Below are 25,510 nucleotides of genomic sequence, written 5' to 3' on the forward strand. Positions count from 1 at the left end.
ATTCAGTTAATTGAAAAATGAAATTCTATTACCTCCTCCTACTGTTGCAGAGCTGATTAGAGGAGATTTTAAAGAGGTGCCCTCCTGTTCATTAAACTGTCTTTTAAGTTCTTCTGCAGATTCTGAATGGAGTTGTAGAAATTCTTTTATGGCAAATGAAGCTTCCTCTTTAACTGGATTTATCATTCTTTGCAGAGTTTGTTTATCTTCCAGTCGAACCCGTAAACAAAGTTTCTCCATCTCTCGGATATTAGCTCGCAGTTGCTGCAATAGTTTTAAAAGTTTATTTGTAACTTTCTGGAATACTGCTACTTCTGGAATACTGCTACTTCTACACACTTCTTTCAAGGAGGGGGGACACAAATTAACTACAGTTATTTTAATTTTTAAATAATAAAAAATTACATTTTAAAGTTGTGTAAGTTGTAAAAAATAAAAATTCAAAAGGGCCTTCTTCTCAAACAACCAAATGCCTTAATTTTATTCTAATTAAATGAAAATTTTCTACACAAAACTCTGTTGCACCCGGGAAATAACAGGCATATTTTGCACAAGATATAAGAATGTAATATTCTTTTCCCACTTTTTGTGTATGGTCTATCTGTGCACAGATCTCTCTTCTCACAGCACATCATTTCCTATGCTTGTGACAACTTGTATCTAAGAGTTTTTTCTCTGGAACCAGATCAACCCACATACTCCACCAGATAACCAGCAACTCAAGGCAGATTTCACTAGTTCTTCAACCTCTCACCCATTCTAATAAACTGGCTGTACACAGGAGAGTAGCCACTGACATTTGATACCTAAGGAGCCAACTACAGCCCTGATTACAGATGTCGAATTTAAGACTTTGTCTTCCTTATGAATGTGCCCCAATATAGCAGCACAAATGTAACCCTTAACACAGACAGGCAAAGCACCAATCACTCACCCCTCTTGGAAACTGGATCCTCCCATGGATATTTAATCACATGTCCCATTGTGCCCTTAGAGCAGGGGTGGGCAATAATTTTTGATGGGGGTGGGGGCACTTGAAGAATTTGGAAAGTGGTTGAGGGCCGCACTCTTCCATGGTATTAACAGAGGAAGTGAGGGGTCTGGGGTAGAGGTTAGGCACAGAAGGGCACTTCGGGTAAGGAAGGGAGTTTGGGTGGAGGAGTTGGTTGTGACCTGGACCACTTGACTGGGGTGCAGAGGGAGGCGCAGGGATATGGGTTGTGAGCTAGGACAGGAGGGGACTAGGATCCGGGGCAGAGGATTGGGGTACCAGATCTGGGAAGGGATATGGGTGCAGGAGGGAGGCAGAGGATTTGGGAATGTGGGAGGCAGAGAGTTGGGGGAGGAAGAGCTGGGGTGCCAGAAGCAGGCTGTGGCCAGAAGTCTTACCAGCCTGCAGCCATACACTTTCCTGAAGCAGCCTGCCTGCTCCATCCCTGTACATGCTATCGCCATGTGCTTTGTGAATAACTACCAGCCCCAGAGGAAAGAGGTGTGGTGCTTCTTGGCTGCCTGTTATTGAAATAGGCAGCTCCACTGGCCGGTTTCTGGCCAAAAACTGGCTAATGGGATTGAGCTGGGGGCGGGAGCAGATCCTAAAGCCTTCCCCCTCCACTCCAGGCTCACAGATTTTAAAGCAAGTTTCTGAGTGAGGTGTAGGTGGGGCGAAGCAAGCAGAGAGCCTGCCTGGGGTTCCCCGCAGTGTCCATGGGCCTGATCTGGTGGCTTGGGGGGCCAGATCTGGCTCGCAGGCCATATTTTGCCCAGGCTGCAGTGTTCCAGTTCTTGCTGCCATGTCAGTAATAGCAGAAAAATGCACTGAACACCAAAGGGAAAAATTATCTCAAAGTTTCCCATTTCATCAAACAGATTGATCTAAATATCACAAAAGCTAACCTGACCTGCAAGAGCAAACTTCACCGTAACCACAGGTAAACAACCTCTCTCACCACAAGGGGAGTTGTCCACTAGACAAACTCTCTGGCTGTGTCTACACTGGGCCACTTATTCCGGAAAATCAGCCGCTTTTCCGGAATAAGCTGCGAGCTGTCTACACTGGCCCTTGAATTTCCGGAAAAGCAACGATGCTCTACTGTACAAAATCAGCCGCTATTCCGGAAAAACTATTCTGCTCCCGCTCAGGCATAAGTCCTTATTCCGGAACACTGTTCCGGAAAAGGGCCAGTGTAGACAGCCCAGTAGTCTTTTCCGGAAAAAAGCCCCGATCGCGAAAATGGCGATCGGGGCTCTTTTCCGGAAAAGCGCGTCTACATTGGCCACAGACGCTTTTCCGGAAAAAGGGCTTTTCCGGAAAAGCAGCCTGCCAATGTAGACGCTCCTTTTCCGGAAAAACTGAAAACGGAATAGTATTCCGTTTTAAGCATTTCTGGAAATTCATGCCAGTGTAGACACAGCCCCAATGAAGATGGGTTCAACACTATAAATGTTTCTGAACCCGACCCTAGTGGATGTAACAAACTCATCTGCTATGACATCTGATATCTTCAGCATATTTTGCAAAGCAGACACTGTATTCTATATGTATTTATAGAGTTCCTGCATCTCTGCCCTGCACAAGATTTGGACAGAGACTGAATCATCTCACCCTATATACACTTACCATAGCTGTCAGCATGCCCTCTGTAGACAATTCCTGGAGAATTGGGCTTTAATGTGTGTCAGACTATTTGGAATTTCAAGAATTCCATACACTATGGATCAGAGCCTGATGTGAATTTAACATGTTGAAGACTTACTTGAACTCTGAATAATTATATCAATGCACATAGTTATTTCTTGTTAAGGACATTAGCGTCTTACAATTAAAGGCTGAGGTTTTACCACAGGATCACAGATAGCACAGAATCTGCAATTTTATTGATTTTGCCCCTAAAGCATCATTGACCACTGCTTGGGGTTCCCTTGGAGAAAGGGGGAAAGAACGTTCATCAAAGCATATCTGAATTCCCAGCAGTTGTACTGTGTCCTCTTGTTTTCTTTGTACAAACTTTCTTCTGTTAGGAGTACTATCCTCCCTCACTTCCTTTCACAGAAAATATTCAGCCTGATGTGTGGAAGGGGGTTGGAAATGTGGGTTAATTTTGTTTTTGTTATCTAACTGATTTGGGTAGGTTAAGAGGGAATTACACATTGTCAAACAAAATGGTGTGTTAAAGATAACAATACTTTACATATATATAAAATATTTTCATCCAAGGAATTCTAAGTGCAAAGAGAGGCTATAACCATTTCACATATTGGGAAAGAAAAGTACAAACAAGATAAAATGTCTTGCCCATAGTCAAATGCTGACATGATGAGTCATTGGCAGATTAGGAATAAAATATCAGGCACCCTGCTCTAGTTGCTCAAAGACACTACATCCATAATTGCAGCTGCATTGCTATTTCCAGGAAATATCTAAGTCAGCCAGCATCAGCACTCATATCCAACAAACACTTTAGATCCCCAAAATTAAAAAAAACTGTATTGGTGGTGGAACAGAGACAATTAGGGTTAAATTAGGCTACCGTATGTGGGGGGGAGAGGAGGAACCTAATGGGGGGGAAGAAAGAGAGGAGAGGAAAATAGGGGAAAGCTAGTATTGCTACAGAGCAAGTGGCCTAGCTAGGGTATAACTGTGCTAAGAAAAGTGAAGGATACATCTGTTGAGCAGATTAAACCAAGGGACATAATTTTTCATACATCTCCAACGATACTAGGCCTTTCAAAGGTGTAACTACTACTATCACTGCTGTCTGAGTGAAGATATACCTCTCTCCAGAGCCAGTCCTAACCAATTGGCAGCCCACTCCTACGACCAGCTCTGTAGGAGCTATGGAAGTCACAAAGTATCATCTGCACACAAACACTGGTCACATTGCACCTCACGGAAATACTGGTAGACACCTGGAAAACTGTGTGTTTTTGAGTGTGCAAGGAGAACATGATGTCTGCTCATGGAAACATTTTACCTATCATGACAGCAGGGATAAGAAAGCTCCACAGCATCTGTGTAAAGGAGGTAAAGGAATAATTCAGCAAAGAAGGATCTGTAGATACAGGATTACCTGCTTGTATATCTCCTTTATCTAAACAAAGTCTTTCAGAATTACTCATTTAAATGAAGCAGTGGGGATGGCACGCATCAGGCTCAGATACACAAAGATACTGAGGTGCCAAGCCCTCAGACTTGGGCACTTACATCCCAGTGATAGGCTCACGGTGATTCAAGAATTCCCATCAAACCGTGTAGGTACCTAAACTCACTCGGTGCCTTAGTTTTCAGGACAAAAGTTTCCACCTCTGAGCATGCACATCACTGCTTCCTGCTAGGCATCTTGAGGCCTCTCTCACACCTATGCTTCAAAGCAGTTCACACACTGGTGGAACACAGGTGTTTTTGTCCACCTAAATCACAGTGTCCAATCCAATAGGTGGGAGCAGCCTACCAGATTGGGTCCCATTCAAAATGTGGCCACTATAGGACGCGGTCCTGGAGGAGGTGGTGGCGGTGCCACCCAACTTGTAACGTTTAGACAATTGTTTAGAATATTCACCTGGCATATGGGAAGCCCAGTTCCCCTCCCTCTCCCCCCTCAGGGAGGGAGATGGAAGGCCCCTGTTGAACTCCTACCTCTCAAGGGAATGCTCCATCTAAGCAGTGGGATATGCATACTCTGATATCCAGCTCCTTCAGTCTATACTGTCAAAGCTCTTCCACTATGTACAAATAATGAATGAATACATTTTTTTAAAAAAGCACAAGTGCAGCGGGGGGACTGCGTTCGAGCCAGGACAGCTGATTCCTGGCTCACGCCCACGCTCACACTACACCTCTGCCTCCTCTGGCCCCCTTCCCCCGGAGATGGTGCCGGGAAAGGGAAGGCAGGGGGGGAGGGGTGGCTCCTGCTCCCTGGCCCACAATAGAAGCAGCAAGGCAGGGGGAAGCAACTAGTCAAGTCACTAGCTGACTATCTGATAAGCATATGCATATTGTATAGTTCACTATTTGCTTACATCCCTAAGGTGGAAGTTGTTTGTTTTAATTACACATCCTGGATACAATTTATTTTATTTTTATAAATAAGTGAAGAACCTCCCCCATATGACAGAAATATTACTATAGATGAAGGAAATTAATCCAGCTTCCAAAAACACACACCACATTGAGGGGAATGACACTATAAAAGGCGCATTAAGCAAGCAAAGAGAGCAGAGAACTATTGATTCACAAAAATCAATTGTCAAATTAATCAAGCGTATACAATACTGTATGTTTAAATGAATAGTAGTATTAGCTAATCTTAAACTGCAGTATTTAAAATGAATCCCACATAAACATTGATTACCAAAAATGAAAATATGAAAGACACAAAGTATAGCATTATAAGATACTGAATTGAAATAGGAATCTGATATAATATTCCCCATAGTCTTCATTTAAATCAAATTAGACAATTCTTCCTATCATTTCACATTAATTCTTGTTTTACAGCAGCCAAAAATTGATCATCATAATCGCAATCCAGAAAAATCAACTTCTCTTTTTAGGAGACATTTGGAATTTGTTTCTTGCCAAAATGGCAATATCTAGGCACAGATCTAATTACTTCTTCTGGTGAGCTTGCATCAGTCTCTCCAAAGAACAGTATGAACAGAAATGAGTGTGAAATGTACATGGATACATTTTATCACGCTGTTTTGTCTCCAGAACAAAGACCATTATCCTATCTTTATTCTCAGATGATACCGAAAACAACAATACAAACAGAAACCGCCCTTTGTAGTACAGGCAGTCCCCGGGTTACGTACAAGATAGGGACTGTAGGTTTGTTCTTAAGTTGAATCTGTACGTAAGTCGGAACTGGCGTCCAGATTCAGCCGCTGCTGAAACTGATCAGTTTCAACAGCGGCTGAATCTGGATGCCAGTTCTGACTTACATACAGATTCAACTTAAGAACCCCAGGCATCCCCAGGTCAGCTGCTGCTGAAACTGCTGCCCGCGTGTTCCGCCGCTTTGCTCCCCCGTCCCCTGGTCTGCAGACCAGGGGGGGCGGGGAGCAAAGCAGAGCAAAGCGGCGGAACACGCGGGCAGCGGACAGCCCAGACGCGTCTGGGCTGTCCGCTGCCCGCGTGCTCCGCCGCTTTGCTTCCTCTCCCTGGTCTGCTGGAGACCAGGGAGAGGGCCCCGTTTGTAACTGCGGATCCGACATAAGTCGGATCCGCGTAACTCGGGGACTGCCTGTAGTTTAGAAGGAACAAAAAATTGAATAATAGCCAGAGGTGGCTAATACTTTTTCCAGAAAAAATCAGAACTTCTAGTAAACCTCTTGAATGGGAAATCCCCTCAGATCTTTGACAAATTAGGCAATTTTTTTTGTTCAGGTTTGTATCAGAGCAGTACACATGTACACAGCATATACCTACCTCCCCCAAACTTGTCTTCCAAAATCTAAACCAGTGATTCTCAACCCACGGCCCAATCAGCACACAGTTGTGGCCCATGTGACATCCTCAGGTAGTGTGTGTGTGTGGCCCATGTGACAGCCTCAGGTGTTGTGTGTGTGTGTATATTGTATGCCACATAGCTCTGTACAGTAAATAAGTTGAGAACCACTGATATAAACTCTCATTTTAAGAAAGTCTTCAGCTCTCGCTGCTGTGAAAAAATATTAAACAAGAACCAAATCCTTGTCTGTCCTTAGGGATTTTAGCCAGAGGGGTATGTTTACACATCAAAGTTATTTCGAAATAACTTTCCTAGCATCTAAACAGCCAAACCGCTATTTCGAAATTAATTCGAAATAGCGGAGCACTTATTTTGAATTTCATAAACCTCATTCTACGAGGAATAAAGCCAAATTCGAAATAGCTATTTCGAAATAAGTGCTGTGTAGACACTTATATCGAAATAGGGGGCCTCCAGCCTTCCCAGAGTGCCCTGGTGGCAACTCTAGCCTCAACCAAGAACACTCCTCTTCCTCCCCACTCCCCAGAGCCCTTAAAGGGGTTGACTTTGGCTACAGTGCCAGTGCTTGTGCCTGCTCCAAGCCTGCCAACCCAGAGCCAGCAGTCACTGCCCCGACCCAGTGGCCCCAAAACATAAGCCAGCAAGCCACCGCTCCCCAGGAACAGTCTGCCAGCTCCCAGGAGCCTGCCAGAGCCCAGAGCAGGTGGGCATCTTCCTGGTCCAGGGGGGAGATCATGGACTTTATTCAGGTTTGGGAAGGATGCCCCCAACGTCCATGATCTCCACACTAGATGGAGGAACACGGCTGTCTATGGCAGAATAGCTGCCAGCCTGGCCACCAAAGACCACATGCAAACCCAGGAGCAGGTTTGCATGAAAATTAAGTTGGTCCAGCAAGACCCCCAACCCTGAGCTTCCCCTCCCCCTTCTTCCCCTTGCTTCCCCCTTCCAGCTCCCTCCTCCCAGGTTTCCCCCTCCCCTCTCCCACCCTCTCCGCCTCCCTTCCCCAGTCTCACCAGTATTTCATTCCCTCCCCCTCAGTTTTGTTAAATAAAGAGAGTTTGTGTTCATGAAAATACATGTATTTTGACATCAGGAAGGGGGCTTAGGGAGGGGTAAGTGGAAGGACGTGAGGAAGGAATGAGGTACAAGGCCCCAGTGGGGCAGACCAGGGAGGCTCTTAGTGCTCCTCAGGGTAGAAGCTCTCCCGCAGGGCTTCCTGTATACTAACAGCCCTCCAATGGACCTCCCAGATGGCAGCCTGCAGAAAGTGCAGCCAGGCTCACAGCAACACATCCAAGAGAAGCACCAGAGTGCCCAGGAGCAGCTCTGGCTCCATACTGCAGAGTGCTGTGGTGTCTCGAGTGAGGGCAACCAAAGCTGGCAGAGACAAAAATGCTTTGCTGTCCTTCAGCGAGGCAGGCAAGCAAGCAGGGAAAGCTAAGAACTGGCTGTCCAGGGGGGGGGTCCCTTTAAGCACAGACCTCAGATAGCCTCAGGCAGCAGCCCCAGACAGTAAGTCCTGACCTAGTGCCCTGCCAGAACTGGTTCCAGCCAGCTTTAAATGTGATTCACAGTCCACTCAGTGGGGATGCGATATTTCAAAATAACAAAATGCTATTTAGAAATGCATTTTCTGTGTAGATGCGTTATTTCAAAATAAGCTATTTCGAAATAACATGGTAGTGTAGATACACTGGTGGCTGGCCACCTAGGGTATATCTGCACCAGTATTGATGGACAAAGCTACTGTAAGCCTTAATTCACACTGGTGCATTTTACCCTGCTTGAAACAAGAATAAAATATACCACTATCCTAGGACGCTGCACCATTACAACTACATTGATGGCTACTCACAGACAGCTGTAACTGTGGCAAATTCCCACAAGTATGAATAAGGCCTGAATGTAAGCAACAGAATGATATCAGCCGGAATTCATAGAGTCTCTAAAACAACAGCTCCAAAATACATAAACTAGCCCATTACTAAAGAGATACATTTAAAATGTCACTATTTTATTGTAAATCTAAGCTTGTAAACAAGGAGACAGAGGATCACATGAAGATCTGCACCATCTATCATCCATAATATTCCATCCTTGTGCCACAATTTCTAACCCTCCAATCAAGAAGCCAAGGCCAAGCTGCCAAGGCAAAGCATCCGAATCTCATGAAGGAAGCCAAGCCCAAAGAGCCCACCAAAATGCAGCATAGAATGTGTGATCATATTTTGAATATCTGCAGAATCTATTGTAAGTGGCTTCTCATTATAGTGGTGTAAAATGGGTGGAACTTAGTTTATGGGTGGATAATGGAACCATACTATTCTTTTATCTTTCCCCTCACAAATTTGATTCTGCTTTTTTTTTTTTTTTTTTTTTTTTAAATCAACCTGTATCAAGTGATGTGGAAGCATGGTCCCCTTTATCTTAGCTCCTGTATTTTGAAGTTGTGAAGCTTAGTTTGTAAGACCTGGAATGTTTCTTTAAAATAACTGGAATCTTGATCTGCTAATTCTCCACAAAAAAATTAACTACTGTACTAAAATGAATGTGAGACTGTTTATATATCTTGCTAGAAAATAAAACAGCACTACTTATATTATTGTTCTTATATTATGCTTCCATCCCTAGATGTCAACATATTTTAACAGAGTAACATGCATTATTCCCATTGTACAGATATAGAAAGTGAGGTGGAGAGACAGAGTTTGAGTGCAAGTTCTCAGAAGCGTCCACAAATTTCAGGTGCCAAAGTTAAAATGTCTAAGGCCTCATTTTCATAGGTATTGACCACCTGCAATTCCTACTGACTCCTACTGATTTAGCAAGAATTCAGAAAATAATGAAACTACTCAGGTCTAGGTGCTATTAACAATGGGAATCAGAAAACTGTATAGAACTCTAAATGTAACTTAACATACACTGGGACTTTCCCAGTTTCCAAATCTTTACACTGTATTTAATAAACAATATTTTTCTATCACAGAACAAAAAAGGGGAGCAAAGTTAAAGTTCTGAAGAAACATAAACTGGATGTGATTGAGAATGAGAGAGGTTTTGTGTCAAAAAGGAAATGGCTGACTCCATTCACTGTTCATTTTCAGACGTTCTAACATTTAGGATGATAGAGTGGTTCCACGTGTAGGTTTCCTGGATAGAACATTTAATACAGTGAGTAATAAGAATACTCAAGCTTAGGTGCTATGACAATGTGAATCAGAATCTCCTTTTATTTTGATAACAAAGGAAAAACTCTGACAACATTCGGATACGGTCAAAGAAAATATTTAGAAACATTCTTGTTGTGTGTTCCAGCATAAAGCCCATCTTGTAGTCTAGTGCTGAAGGAACAATACCGGATTCTACAAATTCTAATATTACTTCCATTGAGGTAAACTGAAGACACCAATCTTAAGTTAGTGTGCCCCCAAGGAGCAGCATTTCAATTTTATTAGTATTCAAAAGTTTGGGTTTTTTTACTTCTTAGACACAAATTCATTGCCAGTAGGCAGAATTATATCCCCTATATACAGTGGTGTATCATCAGAGAAGGAAAAATAGATAAAAAAAATCACATACAAAACAGAAGCATGCACAAATCAAGGAACATGAGATTCAGAATGGAGCTCAGGGAATTAGCCAAGAGGGCTAACATCCTATCATAGTTATGCTTCCTAATCTTGACATAGGAAACAAAACTGCAAAAAGAAACAAGAGGTACTGAATAACCAGTAGAAATACACCCCGCTCATCAGGAGCTATGCTTGATAACGGTCATAAGGCAAGAAACTTTTATCACTCTTCTCATTATGTCCCAAATCCTGCCAACACCTTGTCAGTCTGCATAATTTTACTCAGGAGTGGTTCTATTGACTGAAATGGGATTATTCACAAGCATAAGAACATGTACAATTGGTGCTTGCTTCCTCATTCCTATGCTATTTATTTTTGGAATGTCCCTTCATGAGGCTTTTAAGGACTCCAAAAGTCAATTCAGAAATATTTGCATTCTGTGGATTGTAGGGTAACATAATGCAGCCTAGGTATTACTTACCAACAACAATGAAAAACTTTGGATGTTCCAGAACACTAATGATACTAGGGTATGTGGTGGAGTTATGCTTTTTTTCCTGAAAAGCAATTATGGGCAAGAATACAAGTAAATAGTTGGCACAGATTACTATATGGACATGTACGATTGCTTGATATTCCTTATTCCTTGCTCTTATGCATTTAATTTTTAAATTCACAATTTTAAAACTTTTTTTCTTGGTAAGTTTTTGTATTTTTCTTGTTCGGCCTATGTGTGCATTACCTTCTCTGTCACTTTACTATTTACTCCATTCACATTATTTACAGGTGGCCCTAACTATTTGTGGGGTATGTTTTCTTACGTGCATAAAGCAATGGTGAGCAACCTGTGGCCCACTGAGGTTCATAGACTATGTGTGGCCTGTGAGACATTTTGTTTACCATTGCCCCGCACAGGATTGCCAAACTCTGTTGCTATTCATCCACAAAGGGTTTTTTCCTACTGGTATTACAAAAATGACACACACCTAAAGCAAAGGCAAGTGAAATGAGGTGCATGCTGATTGCATACAGCATTGTAAGAGTCATACACTTCCTCTGAATCCAAAGTGCTGCTACAGTTCAATCAACATACCTTACAAATTCTATATATGCAAGCAGAATTAGCAAAACTATCCTATCTTAGGAGACCATCTTGGTTATGATAATTGTGTGACCCACTGAGATGAAGGAGGGCCACTTATGTGGTCCACTCCCTAGCCGAGGTTGACCCTCGTTGGCGTAAAGACTGGTTCAAGGGTGAAGGGAGAGATCTTCAGAGAAGACAGGTGAACAGGGAGAAGGCATCTAAAGCATTATGAGAGAGATACCAGCCAACTATAAAGATGATATTCCCTTTTTTTTGGGTCTGAGTGACAAAGAATAAATGGAAAATGTATAGCCCTAGAAGATCACATGACATGCGTCAGCTGTGAACTATCAAAATTCCTGTGTTCAAATCAAAAGGAAGACACACAAAAGCTTGCCAGCTGAGCAAAGGAAAGTTGCTGATCATGAAAGTTAAAGTACGAAATAATTTCCTGCTTTTGTTCATAATTCCCTATCTTGTAATAAAAGGAAAAGGAAAAGATGTCATGGGTTTCAGAGCAGACATTTAAAATGTTTGTTTTATATATAGCACAAGAAAAAAAACCCTGAGCTTATTTAATGTTTAAGAGAGGTGTTTTGCATTTACTGATTTATTAGAATTTGCTTTGTACTGTACCATTTCAGAACTAAAGATGGTTCCTTGGGTCAAAAACACAGTTCAGCCTCCAAGACCATTCAATGCTTGCTTTCTCTACTGCCAAAGGTTGTAATTAGTGCCAGGCTGATATTTACTAAACTCTTGTGCTTTATTAGTAAATAGAAAGAACCTGCATGAGTATTTTAGAACAAACAGTTAAGCTTGTTAAAACTTCAATAAAAGATAACAAACACTAAAACTGGTGTCAATTCCAATGAACTAGAACTAGTACTAGCTTCGATGTTCAGCTGAGACAAATCCACTTCTTGGCCACTGACAAATTCTTTGCAACACAATGGATGGGGAATGCAGAGAGTGGATAATGGTGGAGTATCATATATGGCAGCACGCAGAAGCAGGAAGGGTGGGGGCATGGGAAAGCGGTATGTGGTGGGGTTGAGTTCAAGTCCAACACTGGCTACTTTGGCCTACTGAAATAGTCTCTGCAAGGTGGCTTCACGCACATGCCCAGCCCCTGACCCCATTACTCAGGGCAGACAATGAGCACTGGATGTGATCCTTCATGAAAAAAACAGAGAGCAATAACTATAGTTAAATATTTAAAAATAGTAATTTCTAAATACATACAGCATCTTTCCAGCTCCGCAGCTTCTAAGTGTGTAAAAAGAGGGGCTCTCTCATGTACTCTTCCTATGGTGTCTAGCACAAACATTGTCAAACTGTGGGAGTCGCAAACCTCAAAGGGTCACCGAGTTATCGCATGGGTGTTGCAAGTCCATGCATACATGGACAGCAACTGCTGTAAAATATATTATTTAAATCTAGCATTTCAGAAAATTGCATACACCTTTCTGTCACAATATAGTAGGTTTACTTCAGAAAGGATTCATTGTTCCTAAGCAAAACATATATTTGTATCAAAACCACTTTAAGGAAATTGGACTCTGGGCTATGGAGTATCATGAGTGCAGGTTTGTTCTCAAGACTAAAAAAAGATTGAGACAACATTAGTAGGCCTTAATGCAGCAGTTGAAAAGCTGTATTAAACAGCAGACCAATCAGAGCAATGAAATTGGCAAAAAAGGAATTTATAATTTAACAGTCAGACACAAAGGCAGAGGTAGCATAGCGCTAAGTGAGGAATAGGGGGCTATAGCCAACCCAAAATTTTCCTTAGTTATTCCTCATAGCCCTCCCTCCCAGTGCAAAGGTCAAACATTACACGGAAGTTAGAGTGGCACAGTATGGCATTGTCAAATACTTTTGCAGTTCTGCACTGCTCCAGGAGGCAGCAGTATCTCTAGAGCTGGGTATCTAGCCAGCTGCCAGCGCACACTGATCACCCAGCTGTGAAGGCAGCATCAGTAGCAGCACAGAAATAAGGGTGGCAATGGGTTCTAGTAAGTCTGCTGTGAAAAGTGGTATTTATATGTTTGTTCCTATCACTTTTCACAGCACACTTACCAGTGTTCCACTGCCACCCTTACTTCTTTGCTGGCTGCCTACCTGGGAGGCTGTGAAAAGTGTTATCAAAACAAATATCACTCTGCACAACACCATTTACATGCTGGATTCATCCTGGCAACATGTTGCAGTCACTGTTCGGCTACGTCTAGACTGGCCACAAATTCCGGAAAGGGATGCAAAGCAGGCAAGTCAGAATAGGGAAATCCGCGGGGGATTTAAATATCCCCCGCGGATTTAAATAAACATGTCCGCCGCTTTTTTTCCGGCTTGGGGAAAAGCCGGAAAAAAAGCGTCTAGACTGGCACGATCCTCCAGAATAAAGCCCTTTTCTGGAGGATCTCTTATTCCTACTTTCAAGAATAAGAATAAGAGATCCTCCGGAAAAGGGCTTTATTCCGGAGGATCGCGCCAGTCTAGACGCTTTTTTTCCGGCTTTTCCCCAAGCCGGAAAAAAAAGCGGCGGACATGTTTATTTAAATCCGCGGGGGATATTTAAATCCCCCGCGGATTTCCCTATGCTGACTTACCTGATTTGCATCCCTTTTCCGGAATTTGTGGCCAGTCTAGACGTAGCCTTCCTGTGGTAAGCTATTCATTAGCGACTGCTCAAAGGGAAAGACATATCGGTGCAGCAGTGGTCTGCTCTCCCTCTCATCTTCTCCCTACTAGAGCCAATAGACTCCATTTCAGAAACAGCAGGTTTTACTGGAGGTTTCCACACAGCCCCCACCAACTGTTTCTTCCAGAGGTCCTGAAAGCAGAGCTCCAAAGCTCCCCCAAAGGCCTCCAAAGACAAAAGGCAACACCTCTGCCATCAGCCCCTATGAATACTTAACCTGTCTGGCCCCTATGAATACTTAACCAGCCTTCACCATGGCACCCAGCAACTTCAGTATCTTCTGCCAATAGGCTACACTAGTCTTAATGCCATCAACTGCTTCCAGGCCCTGCCTCATTACACCCCTTGTAATTGTCACTGATCTTCCCAATAGCCTTTCCCCCCGTTTCCTCTTCTCTCCAGTTTAGTATATTCTTTAACTTCAGATATAGTATCAAACACGATGGGTGGACTGGTTGATTACAGGATGACTGGGCTTCTTTAGCTTAACCAAATGACAGCCGAGTGGAGATATGATTGCTCTCTATGAAGACACCAGAGGAATAAATACTAGACAGAGAGAGGAGAGACAGAAGTTAAGTGTCATTGTTAACAAGTTCAGGCTTGAAATTAGGTGAAGATTTCTAACTACCAGAGTTCTGGAACGGCCTTTTGAAAGGTGAATGGTCAAGTGCAGAAGATGGGGGCCTGAAGTTTAAAGAAACTTTAAAAATAACTTGCCTGTATAGGCTTCTGCTTTAAAACTCCCCAAGATCGCAGATTTCCTGGCCTTGGGTGGTATGCTGCCACCACCTAAGTGAAAGAAAAACTCCTTTCTTCTTGAACACAGGAAGAAATCACTTGGGAACTTATTCCAGAGGGGTACCCCAAGCTCTTTTACCACACAAGAGCTTGAAAAAACAAACAGTAGTCCCTGATAGCTGACACCTCAGTCTTAGGCATGCATATACCAATCTCCTTCCAGGACACAAGAATCAGATTATAGTCTTAATGTGATTTTTATTAACAAAACAAAAAGATATACTTGGTAAAGCATACTTGGTTGCTAGGTGTTATAGAGCAACTGAGGAAAAAAATTGATTAAAGCACAGAGAATTGCATCCCTGGGATTCAGCTTTACATATAGTTTTAACTTCCCAAAAGAAAGGCAGCAGGCAGATTCCCTTTCCATTCAAATCTCAACACTTTCTTCCCATTGATTCTTCTGGCTCCCTGCCAACACCTCCTAGCTACCTGGATTTAATCCTTTAGCTACTGAATTCTGGGATGTTTCCCTCCCATTCATCATAGGAGAAGTGTGGAAAAACAACCTAACTGGCTTCAAGTCTGAGCCTGTTGAGTTTATGGAGAGGATGATATTATGAAACTTCCTATAGAGACATGTAGCTGATCTGTAACTGCTAACAACAAATATGCCCAGTGGGTGTGATGGGACACTCGATGGAGACGGGCCCTGAGTTACTACGAAGAATTATTTCCCAGGGGTCTGCTTGGGTCATGCCAAAATGCTCAGTGTCTAACTACCATATTTGGAGTTGAGAAGGAATTTTCTTCCAGGTCAGATTGGCAGAGGCCCTGGGGTAGGGGGTTTCCACCTTCCTCTGCAGGTCATGTGAGGACCTGAGTAACTCTGCCAGAATGTATAGGTCTGTAACAAGAGTGGGTGGGCAAGGTGCTGTGACCTGCAATGTGCAGGTGCTCAGGCTAGATGACCCTGATGGTTCATTCTGGCTTTAAAGCCCATACTGTAACATTTTAAATATATCATTATTCATAGTACAGTAGCAAAAAAGTCAGTCGTGTCCCCACACACCTACCCCACATCTCCTTTTCTCTCCATCGTCTTCCACTGCTGCTATAATCCATATGACTTTGTTTTGTTTTAAATCAAGATTTATATTTAGGGCCCTACCAAATTCATGGTCATGCAAAACATGTTATGGACCATGAAATCTGGTCTTTTGTTTGCTTCTACACAATACTATACAGATTTCATGGGGGAGACCAGTGTTTCTCCATTTGGGAGTCCTCATCCAAAAAGGGAGTTGCAGGGTTATTTTAGGAGGATCGTGTTATTGCCACACTTATTTCTGTGAGGTCTTCAGAGCTGTGTCGCTGGGTGCCCAGCTCCAAAGGCATTGCCCTGCCAGTACCAGTACAGAAGTAAGGGTGCATACCATACTATACACTCTTACTTCTGTGTAACTGCATTCAGAGCTGGGCAGTTGGAGAATAGCAGCTGCTCTGCTGACCGAGGGCCACTTTCTACAGGCAGAAGTGCAGAAATGAGAGTGGCAATACCATACCATGACATCCTTAATTCTGCACTGCTGCTGGCGGTGACTCTGCCTTCAGATCTGGGCTCCCTGCCAGCAGTCATTGATCTCCAGCAGCCCAGTACTACAATCCTCTCCCCCCATACATGCACACGAACCTTGACACCTCCCCACAACTCTTTTTTGGGGCAGGACCTTACATTATACCACCATGTAATTTCAGATTTAAATAGCGTAAATCATTAAATTTATTATTTATAAAATCCTATGACTATGAAATTGACCAAAATGGACCATGAATTTCATAGGGTCCTATTTATACTGCACTTGTAAACCAACTCATCATTTTGCATTTGTCACACGTATGCATTGCCCTAATTCTTCTCTTGATTTTGTCATGTCATTATTTGAGCTTCTATTCTCATGCTTAATTTTAAGTACCTGAGCAAAACCACTGTAGTCAACAGAAACACTTACGTGGGTAAAATTAAGCACACACATAAGATGTGTGCAGGATCAAGATCCTAAAGCAGGGCTACTCAACTTTGGAAGCCCCGGGGGCCACAACGACACTCACAGAAAATGCTGAGGGCCGCAACTTAAGTGTGGTTGAATATACAGGCAGTCCCCGGGTTACGTACAAGATAGGGACTGTAGGTTTGTTCTTAAGTTGAATTTGTATGTAAGTCGGAACTGGTACATATTGTAGGGGAAACTCTAGCCAAACATTTCTCCAGAGCTCAGTTTTATTCTCCCACACCTCACTTCCCTCAGTCCTTTATTCTCAAGCTGAGGTGTCTGCTGAGAAAAGCCGCTCCGCATCTCCCTGGTCTGCTGGGGAGGACAGAGGGGGGGCTCTCTTCGCGTCTCCCTGGTCTGCTGGGGGGAAGCAGCTAGTGCGGGGTTGCCTCACCCCGTTTGTAAGTAGGGATCCGATGTAAGTCGGATCCATGTAACCCGGGGACTGTCTGTATATGCAAATATCTTTTTTCACACTGACAGGCCTGAATACAAAGATTACAGCAAGACTACAGAACATGCAGATCCCATTTAAGTCAATTCTGCTGATATTTATAAAATGCAATATTTTACCAGATTTCCACCTATATGACAGCACTTTTCATGAGCAATGACAGTCTAGGAATTTAACTACTAAAATGCATATCAACAGAAGACCATTATACTGACTACTTTTTTGTTTTGGCTCCCACCCGCGGGCCATGCATTGAGCCCCGCGTAAACCCAAACCACACTGCAGGTCGCAAACAAATGGACAGAGGGCCGCATGCGGCACGCAGGCTGTGTGTTGAGTAGCTCTGTCCTAAAGTGTCAGTTCATTGGGGGCAGTGCCAATGTCTCACTAAGCAGGATTTTCCTCTTTTTCAGGTCTTGACTGGAAATGGACTTGAGCCAGACAGAGCACCCTTTGCATTTTTTCCTTTTTATTTAACAACGTACATACTCTAGGATAGCAGTAATATAATGTTTTACCTCCAACTGGGAGCATAATTAAATAACTCATTCATGTACTTGTTGTAATAACACCTCTCTGGGCTGATGCACTGTTCCCTTTTGAATCTTCTTAAAGTCTGGTGATAGGGTAGTAATGATCTGCTGCATTGAACACATCTGGGGCAAACTCCTTCACAAAATTTACCAAGTTATTACACGTGTATGGTCCCTATCGCTGTACAGAGTGTCTAAGATAGGGGTCGGCAACCTTTTCAAACCAAAGAGCCAAACTACATCAAACTTCAGAACAAGTGGTCAACAAAGAGCCATATAAGAATGCCCATTTGCATGACAGAAAACATACAACTTAATATGATTGACATACTGATTAATAATAACATAAATGAAACACTGCATTCACAGACTTTATTTAATGGGACTTCTGCTGCTGCACCTTTTTCCAGATTTCTTTGAAGTTTACATCATAACTGGTCAAATCCAGCTTCATGCACGCATTCGGGCTGTCTTCTGTCAATCTTATGGCAGGAGGCTGGATGTATTATAGACTCAGGGCACAAGGTTGGGGTGGTGCAGGAATCTAGGGATGTGGGGGGTGCAGGAATTTGGAGATTGGGGGCATGAGGGGCTCAGGGCAGGGGGTTGGAGTATGGGGGGGAAACGAGTGTTATGGCAGGGGACTGGGGATTTTGGGATGCAGGAGTCTGGGGATGTGGGGATATGAGGGGCTATGGGTAGGGGGTTCAGGTTTATGATGGAGTAAGGGTTTGTGTGGGGTGTGTGTGTGCAGGAGTGTTATGACACTGTGGCCAGATAGGGGCTGGACCCCGATTGGGGTCTTGGCCAGGATTCATTTTTAAATAAAGTAAAATATTATGTCCAACACAAAATATTTCAACATTGTCTTTATTTATGGCAAGAGTGGGAAACCTTTTTTGCATCAGGGGACACTGACCCACAGAAAAAAACAAGTCAGGGACCACACAGGTCAGAAGCAAAAAAAAAAAAAAAAAAAAAAAAAAAAAAATCCATTCCAAAAACCCTTAACCCTCACTGATGTGGCCCACAACTGAAACACTTCACTCCCCTGGTGCTCTCCTACATGGGGGTGGGGTAGGGTGGAGGCGGGGGGAGGGGGAAGGGACAGAAAGGACTGAGGTTCAAGGCCTCAGGCCAGATTTACTCTTCTGGGGTTCTAGGGTTAATGGATTTTGTGGGCACCCGACTCAGGAGTGGGGCCAAAAATAAGGGGTTATGTGTGCAGGACATGGCTATCAGTGAGTGGGATAGGGATGGGGGTGCAGGATCTGGGCAGGAGGTAGGGTGCAGGAGGGGATGAGGGTACAAGGCCTGAGTGGGAGGTAGGGTGTCGGAGCAGGCTGGGAGTAGGTAGGATGTCTGGCTAGGGTGCCTGGCCAGGGGGCAGGAGCAGGCTGGGGGGGGATCTGGGCATGAGGGGGTTGGAGGCACTTACTTGTTTCTGCGCCACATCACACACACTTGGTTAACATGGCCTCCCACTGCTCCCATTCACCAGAAAGAAGCCTCCAGGAACTGTATCCCAGAGGAAGGAAAATTGCAGTGTGCACGAAGCCATTTTTTTGGTTCTGCTTGTTCCCCGCACACTGGGGAAAGGAAAATGGCAGCACATGGAGCCAAAAACGACAGAGCTTGTTCCCCACACACCGGATCCAGTGGGGAGGCTTGGGGCTTTTTTTCCCCTCGCTCCTCCTCCCCAGAAGCCGGCACTGGCATTCCAGTCTTGCGGGGGGGTGGAGGGCGGGCCATAAGGTTGTAGCACCAGCGCTAGCCCCTGCTGCCATGAGAACTGGGGGGAGGGAGGGCTGAGTTGGGGCTCCAAAAGTTGGGGCTACCTAGTGAGCCATATTTGGCTCGTGAGCCATAGGTTGCCCACCCCGGTCTAAGATGTGTGTCATAAGGGGTCAGTCACATCTGCTCCAGATTAGCTACGATTCATTCCCTATCACTCTCATTTCCCTTCGCCGACCCCAGCTGGACTTCATCATCTCGGTGATTTCTTTAAAAGAGCTGAGAACTAAGTAGGAAGTTGGTAGGCTCCCGTGGAAGGCCTTGACTGAGCGTGTGCAAGGGATTGAGGGGATTCTAGGGAAAGATACAAAAAGTCAGGGCTCTGAGAGCCTGACAATTAACCTACAACAGACTAGGAACTGAGTCTACGGTGGGTTAAAGAGATCAAGTGGAGAGAAACTACTTGTTACACTGGCAGGGAACTGAACTCAAAGTGACCCACCAGCCAGAGGGCTGAGCCCAACCTCAAATGAAGCAAAACTATTACAGGGAGAGCACACAGCACGACACTCAGCCAACAAGGGACACTATAGGACAGACATGCCTGTGACTGTATTAGAAGGGAAAAAATTCAAAACTATTTCAGAAACTGAGGACACTATATGTGAGAGCTCTCTTCTTAATGTTAAGAAAGGAATGGCATAGCTTTCTGCAAAATAATATTTCCCAAAACCATTCACCCGTTGGTGACATTCTCTTAAAAAAATTAGTATCTAATTCAGTTTACTAGGAGTAAGAGGTATACATTTATACCTATCTATACTTCTATTAAACTTTTGTCCAGCTTCAAAGTACAATAAAAGTAATTATTCTGTGTAAACTGAAAATTCAGAAAAATGGCTAATTATGCGCACATGGATTAAATGTAGAGTGGCTGTGCATATATTTGTCTAAAACCTGTGGCGGATGCCTTGGGTCAATATTGACTTAAGGATTCCTAATGTATTTTTACAACATCTAATTCTGAGAGGAAAGTGTGTGCTGCAGAGAACATTTGGTATCACAATAATTAATCTGATTTCTTTGCAAACAAACAGAACACAAGTCCATTGGTAAACATTTAAACAGCTTATAGCAAACACGTTCTACATGTCATATAATTTATCATCAAGTACTCCAGACTCCTAACTATTTAATTAAAATAAAGTCCTAGTCTATTCTTGCTTGCATGGATCCAAATACTTATTCTGGGCTGCTAGCATCAGACTGTATATCAGTTTAATGCATAACTTATCCTTTCAGCTTCAAAATATGAAAGCATAAAATAATTAAATGAAAAAAAATACTGGGTTAGTGTTAAGTGAAATTGATATCCTTTCTGTTCACCCCCAACATTAAATAACTGAAGATACAATATAAAATAAAACCTCCTTTGTATTACAGCTTTTAAATGTAAATTCATTTTACATTTGTTTGATATATGTGGCATTTCTGTGTGGATAACTGGCAGATGTCATCTGGCTAAAACTGCAATAGCATGATCTTAATAAAATCAGAACTCCATGTAAAGCTCTATCTACCATGATTGTTCAATTATCTATCAACAGTATACTGAAGCTCAATTTTAACTCAGTTCTGGCCAAATAGGTGTCCACTTGGCAAGAACCTACCTACATTATGATATTGTTCTGTTGTTGTTAGGGTCTGAGTCTGAAATCATATCCAGAATACACTATGGAGTATACAAACAACCAAGTGCTATTATTTCATCTTCAAATATCAAAAATACATCATGAAAAACATAATAATGCCAAACTCAAACCTTCAAAAACCTGGAAACACAGAATAAAACTATTACTACATATATCACCTCTCTCATCTCTGCCCACAGGCAATCAAAAATCTTCCATTACTTGCAAACCAACTCTACTCACCAATGGACTCAAAAATCACACCAATACAACCTTAACTCTGCCCTTTGTTTGATGCCATTGTTACACTGTGATTAAATTTTGCTTCTGTGTATAGGTTTTAATCTCCTTTTATTTTCCATAGGAACCAGAGCCTGTAATAAGACTTGTTTATAGTATTAGAACTGTAAACTTTAATATGTTCTTAGTAGTCATTTCTATCATTGAGGCTCCTTGGGCGATGGATTATTAGCTAGATCAGGGTTTCCCAACCTATGTGTCGGGACCCAAATATGGGTCGCCATTACATTTCAAAAAGGTCACCAGGTGTGTCCCCAAGTGGCTCTTAAGCCATTCACACATTTTTTTAATTGCCCTGGGTTACCAAGTCTTCCTGAATTGTCAAAATGAGTTCCCATCTGGAAAAGCTTGGGAATCACTGAGCTAGATGGATGTTGCTCTCTGGCATGTATATTACTTTGTAATGTTTTATATATAGGAAATGGGGGGGTTAAACTTTCATGACACTCTACATAAGGCAGAGTTAAGATTGATTGGGCATAAAATTAATGGATCGCTATAAAGGCACAGGTGTCCATGATAGTGAACCACACTGCATGAGCAGAACCTTTGACATCCATGAAAGTAAAATGGGTATTTATGCATCTAAGAGCAGATTTGAACATCCAATGTAGATGATCTATTTAAGTCTAATTATGTAGGAAAACTGAGTCCATATCCATTCCATTTTAACAATTGCTATGTTCTAATTACATTTATGACATAAGATACCTCAGTGTTAAAACTCACAAGACTGCACTAATAATTTTTCAGGTGTTAAGAGTCACACTTAGCTGCAGATCTGAATGTATACACATACGGTACTTAAAAATAAAAAATAAGGGCATACCATCAGAAAAATTACTTGCATCTATACCTTAGTAGAAGAACAGAAAAATGTTATGGTTTGAGTTTAGTGGCAATAAACACAGTAGAGTATCATCTTTGTTCTTTTTCTGTGCTGACAAGAAGAGAAAGCCTATGGCTACATTTGCTCCTCAGGCCACATTTTGGGTAACTACTTTAAAGTAAAGCAGAAACAGATGCCTATAAAATATTAATCGGTATCAAAATCCTTCATCTCATCTAGCACTGCATAAAAAGACATTTAATCCCATTAATTTCACATAGCCACTTTAATATCCTTACCTGAACAGTACGTCCAGCATTGATGTGCTCGTCATGTAATCTGTCCCAGAGTCTGCATCTCTGATACTACAGAAAGAATAAATACTCTGTATAATTGATAGAAAAGAAACTTTTATCATTTAATAACCATTTTAAATTTCTGTAATTTACAGTAATAAAGGGGTCAAACTCTTTTTGGTGCAAAGCCAGGGAAGTACATAGGCCTTCACCAGGGATTAATTTGGCTCACTGTATTTTCATTCATCCTAACAACCAAAGACCTTGTATTACTTCTCTACAACAAACAGACTTAATGGAGTTCTGGTGATGTTACAGTGTATTTCCATTAATGGACAGCAAAGAGATGATAGCAAGGAGGGAAAACAGAGGAGGAAGAGCTGTACCAGGCATGATTGATGTTTCACAACAAGCTACCAGATATTATTTTTATCAAGAGAATGATGTTCCTCTCAAGAGACTATACATGCCATTTAATTATAATACTTTAAAAGAGTTACAAACATGGGCCCTGATCCTGAAATGACAATCACGTGAGCAGGTGCCTGCACCTGCACAAAGCCGCACAAACTTCAGCAGGGGCCACCCATGCAGCTCTATTTACAGGACCGGAGCCACAGCAACTACTGAAAGGGTAAATACCTCCAGTTCCAAAATTATCACATACAAAGCTCTTCATCAGTTAAATAAATCAACCCCTCCTACTGCCAGTAGACAAAAAGGTACCACAAAGACACTCAGGCCAAAAAAAATAAATCTCTTAACAAAAAAAGAATTTTATCAATAATCAACACAAATTGGAATTCTTGGTATATAGAGTTAATATTAAATAATGTACATTAATTGAAACAAGAAAAGTACAGGATCGTATATTAACTTTTTCAGTTTAAATGACAAAGCAAAATCACAGCATGTTTTTTTAAATAAAATTTCAAGTAACAGTCCTTCAATCGCTTCATAAATCATACTCTCAATAGCATATTTTATCCACCTTCTATCTTTTATCTGTGTTTTTGTTAATTGTGGAGACCGGGTAAACTTAAGACAATCGACAATCCTGAGGCTCCTAACCATCATATAAGCGGTGGGGAACCTTTTTTGCTTCGGTGGCCACACAAAAATGAGAAGCAAACAAAAAAACCTTCACTGACGTGACTCCAATTGAGAAGGAGAAAGATACTCCCAGCATTACCTCATATACCAGAGCCTAGGAGAGCACTGGCTAGTAGATTTTGCGGGCTCCCCTAGGCTCTGGGGTGTGGCCAAAAATGAGGGGTTCAGTGTATAGGAGGGGGCTGCTGGGAAGTGGGCTTGAGGTGTGGGATCTGGGCAGGACGGAGGGTGCAGGAGTGCACTGGGAGTCAGAGGACTGAGTGGCAGGGGGGTGTTGGAGTGGATTGGGAGTGAGGGGTCTGGGTGGGAGGTAGGTGCAGGAGCAAAGTGGGGGAGCAGGGTCTGTGCAGGAGGTCGGGTGCAGGAGTGAAGTGAGGGTGTAGGAGCAGGCTGGAGGTTGAGGAATCTGAGCAGAAGGGGGATGCAGGAGCATGGTCTGAGCAATGGCGGGTGGCACTTACTTGGCACAGCTTCCCAGGGACACATATGGTTCTGTATCTCAGTCTCCTACTACTTCCAGGATCTGACCCCTGCTGCTTCCATTGGCTGCAATTATAGCCAATTGGGGCGGCAGGGAGAAAAGCCTCTAGACCACTGTTTCCCAACCGGTGTTCTGCGGACCATCATCAGGGGTTCCACAAGAAATCGTGGAATAAATAATGCTGGGCAGGGCCTGGAGCGTCTGTCACGCCCTTCGCCTCCCGCCCTGGCACTCAGCTGACTCCTGCGTAGCTCAGCCAGGCAGCCACATGGGCTCCGCAACTGAGAGGCAGGAGGGGAAGAAGAAGAGAAAGAGAGAGTGAGGCAGGAGGAGAAGAGAAAGAGAGAGTGAGGCAGGAGGGGGAGGATATTTGAAAAAAAAGATTAGATAATACAAAAAAAGACAGGAAAAATACTCCAACTTCTTTTCTTACAATGTAAGCTGACACACACACACACACACACACACACACACACACACACACACACACACACACACACACACTTTATATATATATATAAAAACCAGCTCTTTACAAATACATTTTCTTGAAAAAATTTAGCAGTAATTGAATTGCGCTTCCCGCTGTCAACTTTTTCTGGCCAAGCAAACATTTTCATAGATAGGGGTTCCTTGGGATACGAAAAATTATTTTAGGGGTTCCTCCATGGGAAAAAGGTTGGGAATCACTGCTCTAGACAGTGCTTTACTGTTCCAGCCAGGAGGTGGGGGAGCAGCAGCACATGGAGCTGCTTCCTTCCCCCACCCTATCCCTGCTAGGCAAAGCCCATGGGTCAGATCCAGCCCTGGCTTGCCTATTTTCTAGCCTGCAAGGCTCAAGGCTCTGCCCCCTGCAGCGGGGAGCTGGCACTGGCACACCAGCCCCATGGGGGGGAAGCCAGGAGGTCCATGGGCTGGAGTTCCAATGTGGGCTCCCCAATGCTGGGGAGGAGCCCTGAGCCTCTGGGGCCATATCCAGGCAAGCTAGGAGCTGGCTCTGGCTCCCGGGCTTTAGGTTCCCCACTCCGGTAAGGAATCAGGAATTATTACTCGATTTAAAAAAAATGTTAGGGATGAAAGATTACTGTACTAAAATTTTGCATAGTGTTAACAAAAAAATAGTAGCTTGAAGTCCGTTAGTTTTAGAGATGTAAAATCCCATTTAATTGGTTAACCAGTTACAGGTGAGGTTTACTGGTTAAATAGTTAAACACTGACATCCCTAGTTAGATTAAGTCAAAAGGACAACATTATTTTAAAAAACTAGCATTAGCAACATCTGCATAACTTGTTATGCCAATAAAAATCATAATGATTGTTCTTCAACAAAAATTAAAGAAGGGACGAAGTCAAAACCCTAAATTTTGCAGATTATGCCATACATTAATAATGACCAAACTGACCTATATTTTCAGAGGGAAAACAATCTATTCAATTTATTGCA

General features: G+C 42.9%; 1 protein-coding gene across 2 annotated transcripts in view; it reads right to left on the reverse strand.

Annotated features, from left to right (window-relative positions):
* STX17 (syntaxin 17) overlaps nt 1-25,510 on the reverse strand; it is a 65,206-nt gene that overhangs the window by 18,177 nt on the left and 21,519 nt on the right. For both annotated transcript variants that reach the window (XM_075921599.2, XM_075921598.2), the window contains exons 3-4: nt 22,476-22,541; nt 33-264 (exon numbers count right to left, since the gene is read on the reverse strand). In XM_075921599.2, the coding sequence (XP_075777714.1) occupies nt 33-264; nt 22,476-22,541 (298 nt within the window). The remainder of the gene's footprint in view (nt 1-32; nt 265-22,475; nt 22,542-25,510) is intronic.

The sequence above is a fragment of the Pelodiscus sinensis genome, chromosome 2, assembly GCF_052426305.1.
Source record: "Pelodiscus sinensis isolate ZL-2025 chromosome 2, ASM5242630v1, whole genome shotgun sequence".
Classification (NCBI taxonomy): domain Eukaryota; kingdom Metazoa; phylum Chordata; order Testudines; family Trionychidae; genus Pelodiscus; species Pelodiscus sinensis.